The 6,411-nt window shown below is 43.4% G+C and overlaps 1 protein-coding gene across 6 annotated transcripts in view; it reads right to left on the minus strand.

Moving 5' to 3' along the window:
• ETAA1 (ETAA1 activator of ATR kinase) overlaps window positions 1-5,963 on the minus strand; it is a 92,516-nt gene extending 86,553 nt beyond the window's left edge. For all 6 annotated transcript variants that reach the window (XR_007506018.1, XR_007506015.1, XR_007506016.1 and 3 more), the window contains exons 1-5: window positions 5,677-5,963; window positions 4,561-4,698; window positions 4,216-4,292; window positions 2,535-2,653; window positions 64-2,201 (exon numbers count right to left, since the gene is read on the minus strand). Coding sequence is in view for 1 of the 6 variants with exons in the window: in XM_049800293.1 (XP_049656250.1) it covers window positions 64-2,201; window positions 2,535-2,653; window positions 4,216-4,292; window positions 4,561-4,698; window positions 5,677-5,923 (2,719 nt within the window). In the remaining 5 variants the exon portion in view is untranslated. The remainder of the gene's footprint in view (window positions 1-63; window positions 2,202-2,534; window positions 2,654-4,215; window positions 4,293-4,560; window positions 4,699-5,676) is intronic.
• Between the last annotated feature and the right edge of the window lie 448 nt (window positions 5,964-6,411).

Below are 6,411 nucleotides of genomic sequence, written 5' to 3' on the forward strand. Positions count from 1 at the left end.
TGATTACAGTAAGAAAATAAACAAACCAACCTAGTCTAATAGTGATACAATAAACACAAATACCTGATGTAGGCAGTGCAAAAGACTCTGAAAGGTGCCTCTTGAAAGGTGGTTTCTTATTGTCAAGCTTGCTGTGCAAAGTCACATTCACCTGATTCTTGCTTCCTTCCAAACTCTGTAGAGTAATTCCAATGCCAGAATGACTCCCCGGCTTTTCAGACCCTACGTGAAGAGCACCCTGAGAATTGTTAGTCTTTTGGAACTTAAACTTTGAAGGTATAAGTGATATTCTGTTAGCAGAACTGTTATTTGGCATCTTTCCTGTATTATACAAAATATCTGGGCTGTCTAGTATTTTGCTACTGAAAACGTTTACTGCATTAACAAGACTTGCTTCAGAACCAGGCTCTCCTGTCGGCACAGAATTTGACCTATACCATTTTCCCGAAACAGTCTTTGTAGTATCTTCAGAAGCAGCTTGATGACAGTTTTTAGACAGTGTATATTTACACTCCATAGAAGTACCCGAGATCACAGTTAAAGGACTTGAGACGTTTTTACAGTTCACTACGTGACCTGTTCTGGCCAGCCCATGTGTAACCTTTGATGAATTCCTATAGGAATTGTTTAGTGAGAAAGCGTCCTGTTTTGCATTTGGTTTTTGTGCCAAGAGGAGATCAGGTAGTCCTTGTTTAGATGCTAGGAAGTTGTTATCAGCATTTGATCTGGAATTAATACTGGCTCCTTGTATAGTTTTAGCTCTTTCATTTCCTTGTTTAACATCCTGGCTCTGAGTCTGCTTTTCTATATCATCACACACCTGATACAACAATTCATCATCCTCACGGTTTGCATCCCAAAGACTATCGGATTCACAAAACATATCTAATACCTCATCAGAAAATTTCGGTTCATTCCAGTCATCACATGACACAGGACATTTCTTTGGTACTTCAACTTGATTTAAGTTATCTGTATTAGCTTGGTTAACCGTTTTAGTTAGATCATTAGGTTTTGTATTGGTAGAAACACTGGATGATTGACAGAAAATACTGTATGTGTTATTCCCAGGTTTTTCAGTCCATTGTCTATGAGGATTAGATCTTGAAGGAAACAGAGGAAGGGGGTCACTTTTACGCTGAATAGTTTCATTTCCATTCTTTACTTCAGATTGCATTGAAACAGGAATATAGTTCAAACCACTGGTTTGGGCACTTTTCCCAATAGAATTTATTTTATCTGGCTTAATGTCACATTTGCCATGAAAGGCTATGGTCTCTGTCTTTGAGTTTTGTGTCTTATATGGCTTTTGTAAAGAAAGAGATTTTACATTTCGTGTGTTTTTACTACAGTGTTTCAAAGGTGAAAACTGCAAACCGTTAGATTTGTGTACACTCCCCAAACAAGTTACTGAATTGGAACTTCTTTCCTTTGTTCTGCTAGCATCACTGAAACCACGCACAGATGGATTTGTAGGAACTGGTGGTGCTTCTTCAGTACTTAACAATTCAGGATTTTGGGTAATTTGCATCACAAAAGAGTCATCTGCCAAAAAATCTGTATCCCAGTCATCAAAGTCGTCATTAACTACTCCAGCAAGTTTACTGGAGACCACCAATTGTGTCTTCAAAGAAGAAGTATTTTTTTTTGTCAACACATGCGTATCAGGTTTTGGAAAAGTCTGGTTCGCGCTTCCTAGTGCACACAGACTATCTTTTCGATATGCCTCCGAATTACCATGCTGCATGTCTTCAATTTGCTCATGAAGGTGTTCCTCATCCAAGGTGCTTTTATTTTCATGGAAACTATTATTTAAAGAAATACCTGATAATCCTTGGCTCAACTGTCCACTACACTTCTGGGTAGAGCAGTCAAAAAGAGCATGAAGGGCTATTTCAGCCTCAAGATCTACGGACTTTTGACTGCTAGATTGACAGGGCTCTGCAGCAGGGATGCCAGTGCTCTGTCCGACTGGTTTCAGGGACAAAGCAGTATCTGTTTCAGAAAATTCACCAAGGAGTGATTTCAGGTTCTTCATATTTACTCCGTCTTTAGAATTAATTAAAGACTCTGAGGCGGTCTGGATGAAGTGATGACCAAGCTTCTCTGGTTCCTGAACAGCATCTAGCTCTACTAGATTTTTATCAAATTCCTTAGCCAATTTCATGAGTTCCTCTTCAGGATTTTTTATTTTAAGATCTCTAGATTAAAAAAAAAAATAATTCAGAAAAGAAAGTCACACCTACTGAGAAAGTTTAGCCAAGCTCAATAACATGACTGTATGAGCTGTTCATTCTCTAGTTTAACAACTACAGAGAATATGACTGAATCCCACCACTTTCAATGCGATGTCAGCATGCAATCTTTTTGAGAGTTCCCAAGAAATACCCCATTAAAAAGAGATAACAAGCCCAAAGTTAAAAGCATTCTATATGCTAATCTACAATTCCATGGTTCACTATACATAAAGGAACACCACATACCCTTTTTCATGAAAGCCCAGCTGTGATGGGCAAAACAAAACTGTAATTTACCTTGTACAACTTAACTTCGTCCTAGTTCGCGCTTTTACTACTCCAGGTGTACAAGGAATAGCATCCTCACCAATCCACGTCCCTAAAAGGGAGCCTTCATTACAGGCTGCTTTTTCATCCTGAAGGATTAGATTTATAATGCTTACAATTTGATTTCAGATAAAGATTGGACTAGACACACACCTTGCATTAAAGTTGCTAAACCAATTAAACTGCATCAAATCTGTTGAAAGGCACAGATAGGAGCTAAACCAATATAAGCTAAGTGAGATTACTGCTACACTGTCTACTAATAGTTGTATAATTTTAATTATATCAATTTAAAACAGGAACTCCAATTAAAACTTAATTTTACTTTGGTGCTCAAATATAATACTGTTTACTTCAGGTTTACACATAATCTGCAATATTCATATTACAAGCTGTGATCTAGTTTACTTTAGTATGCTAGTAAGGAACTAGTTGAGATGCACTGTCTTTATCTACTTAAAGCAGCATTAACAGATCAGAGAATTTGAAAGAAATCATATTCTGTATGCTTCCAGGAAAAAATTCTGACTTCTTCCATTATAACTCATTTATACAAGGAGCCTTTAAACAGAAATAAGTGAAGTTTAGAAACTAAATGAACTTGTTTCAGAGCTTCAAAGTTTAGGCTTGGATTTGAATTGTGAAATCTAAGAGATACAATTACTGTAATGGTAAAATGTGTAGAGGGCCAGAGCCAAACACTGGATGTGAGAAAGTCCTGCATGTAAGCCAGCAAAAATAATTTGAACTCCACTAACGGGGTAGTTCTGGGTAGGGGTTTTTTCAATTTTTTTTTTAGGAAAAAAACCCACAAGCAACAGATAGTTACAAATCCAGTCTGATGTTATTTACATTTATGACAGGGCTGTAATCATTTAAAAGGTAGAAAGTACTATCCCTTATCAATGATTTTCTAATTCTTAAGTATAATTTTTCCAAAATATGCCAAATAGTGAATACATTTTACATGGCCCTGTCAAATAAGCAAGCATATTTTGCAAGCTAAACGCTACAGAACTGTTTTAGGAATAACAGGTTCTCTTCTTGCACTTAATAAAAGGCAAACAATAAGCCAACACTATCTTATTTTAACTTCCCAGGCTGTGGACATCAGGTTTACAACAAGAGAGACACAGCAAGAACATGGATCTTGGGGTAAAAAGGCAAATTATTCAGAATAAGGAAACAACGTTACTAAGTTTATATCATTGTGGAGTCTCTCTCTCTCATCTGAGTCTTGTTCTTGTACTTCAGCAGTCATTCAAGATCATTCAAAATCCTTAAAAACAACTGCCAAGTAAATCCAGCATGTGAAGAAACTCTTTACTTTTTCACAGATGAGTGATTAAGGATAAACAAACGCAGCAGTATTCCTAAAACCAGGGGCAATAACTTACATTCCAAAAGTAAAACTTTCTAAAATGGAACTGCTAAGAGCTCATAAGAACTCGTAAGAACAACCAGTCAAACGCTATGCTTATGATTTTAATTCAGTCCAGTTTTATGAACATGTTGCTAGTTCTCTGCGCACCCAACTGTTACCATGTTAAAGAGACTACTGTAACTAAAATTAAGCCTTTGCTAAAACTGAATACTGTAGCACTATTCTGTTTGATTACTGCATACACAGAGCATAGAAAGTAACAATTACCTGAGGAGCAATACGATTAACAATTTCTGAAATTTCTACTGCACATCGACTGGTAGACTGTTTGGTTTTTCCACTGCCTATGAAAACAAACAAAAAAACCTTAAAAACTGCAAAACAATTTGATTTATAAAGTGCAGTATAGCTCAATTAAAATACATGTGCTAAAATCAGAACTTGATTCGGCACTATATTGAAAAATTTATGGGTTTTTAATAAAAGCAAAACCAAACAACCTAACCATGACAACAGAAAGGGACCTTTTTTCAAGAAATTTTATAACTTTTAGTACACTCCCACTGCCTGCCTCAAATAGGTGCCCTGAAGTCTGGATTTCATTTGTATTACCTAGTCTTTGTGCAACTGGTGAATGAGGATCCCAGAAGATTTCTTGCTGGATATCGGTGTCATTAACAGGAGAGCTGAAAGTAGGAATTCGGGATTTCCTACTCAACGATCTCTTTGGTGTTTTATGTAAACATGACTCTGTGTGAACAGAAAGATGATCCTTATTAAAAAACAACAAATAAAAGGCCAAAATAACTTAGGATGTACAACAGGACAAGGCACAAAGAAGATGCTTTAGGACCTTTAAGAATAAAAATCAAGTTTATGCTCATCAACATGCTTTTACTTACAACAGGAATACTGTTCACAAATACGCATTTAACGCAGAGTATGACTCTTTCTCAGTTAGATCACCACAGAGCATTACATGATACCGGCAGCTGTATGCTCAGGATCTGATGGCAAGGATGATAACTGTCAATCCTCCTACTTGAGGAAATATTGACTTCAGCTTACATTAAGAGAAAAACTTTGTATAGCTATATGGGAGAGTATTTTGTATTCTGGCTTGCTCTCTGTCTTTCACCCAGACTCTGATTTTGGTCACAACTTTAATGGGCCCCCAAGCTGTTCTGGGTCATGAGCTACCTTTATCTATACTTCCTCCACAGGGCCTTTTCAGCTAGGACTGTTTTAGGGCAGGTTCAAAACCAGCTTGCAGCCATCTCAGATCAGTAAGTGAACTGAGCATGCTACGTGAAGCTCAGCTAGTCACCCCTGCCCTTTAGAAATGACGTTGCAGATGTGGAATCCTACAGAAATAATTTTAAAAGATGCAGTTACTACGTGAGAAGCATCTTAGGAGATGCTCTCCACTTAAGCGCTTAGCACATCCAGGCTTTATCCTCTCCGCGAGTGGATCAGCGTCCTCAGCCAGTTCGAAGTATCTGCCGCGGGAAGATGCTCTTCATCACTCCTTCACAAGAAGAGCCCCTTTCCCAGGCACACGGACGGGGGAGAGCAGGGGGTTACACCGCACCGGCCCCCCCTTCACAGGCAGGCCGCGCCTCCCCCGCGGCTCCAGGGCTGGCGAACAGGGCAGGGCAGGGCAGGGAAGGGCCGGGCCGGGCCCGGCCCCCGCCGGCGCGGGGTCCCCAGGGACCGCTCCCGCCGTACCTGCAGCGCCGCGTACCGCCGCCTCCCGCGACTGCGACGGCCGGGGCGCGCGCGGCGCCTCCCCCGCGGGCAGGCCCTGGCCCGCGCCGCCGGCCGCCGCCGCCTCCTCCTCCTCCTCCTTGTCCTTCTCCTCCAGGGGGAGCTCCGCCGGCCGCCGCCGGGTGAGCTGCTCCTCGCCGCCGCCGCCGCTCCGCCTCCTCAGGGCGGCGGGCCTGAGGCAGGGTCCCTTCCGCCGGCTACCGGGCATGGCGCGCGCTACGGCGACGCCACAGCCTCCCCGCCGCCGCCGCCGCCGCCGCCATTTTGCCGGGGAGCCCGCCGCGCCGCCGCTGATTGGCCGCCGCCGCGCCGCCTCGAGCGGCCATTGGCCCCGCGCGGCGGGGTGGGGCTGCGGACGCGGCAGGGAACTGCAGCTGGCTGGGAGCTCGCGCCGCTCGCGCCGCGCGCCATCGGCCCCGCCCCCTCCCGCCCCTGCGGCGGGGCGCCCTCCCTCTCTCGCCTGCCTAGCCGCTCTGGCGCTGCGCCGGCCGGTTCTCGCTCCGCGGGCTGCCCTCGGAGTTACGCGTTCAAAACCTTTAGTCCAGTAGTTGAGTGAAAGAAGAGCGAAGTCCGCCGCCGCCGCCAGAGGGGCTGGGTGTGCCCTCCGGCGGGCCCCGCCATCGGCCTGCCCTGAGGTGGCCTCGTGTCCCTGAGGCGCCTCGTGTGCCTCTGAGGCGGCCTCGCGCCCTCGATTCG

The sequence above is a fragment of the Accipiter gentilis genome, chromosome 5 (assembly GCF_929443795.1).
Source record: "Accipiter gentilis chromosome 5, bAccGen1.1, whole genome shotgun sequence".
In the NCBI taxonomy this organism is placed as follows: Eukaryota; Metazoa; Chordata; class Aves; order Accipitriformes; family Accipitridae; genus Astur; species Astur gentilis.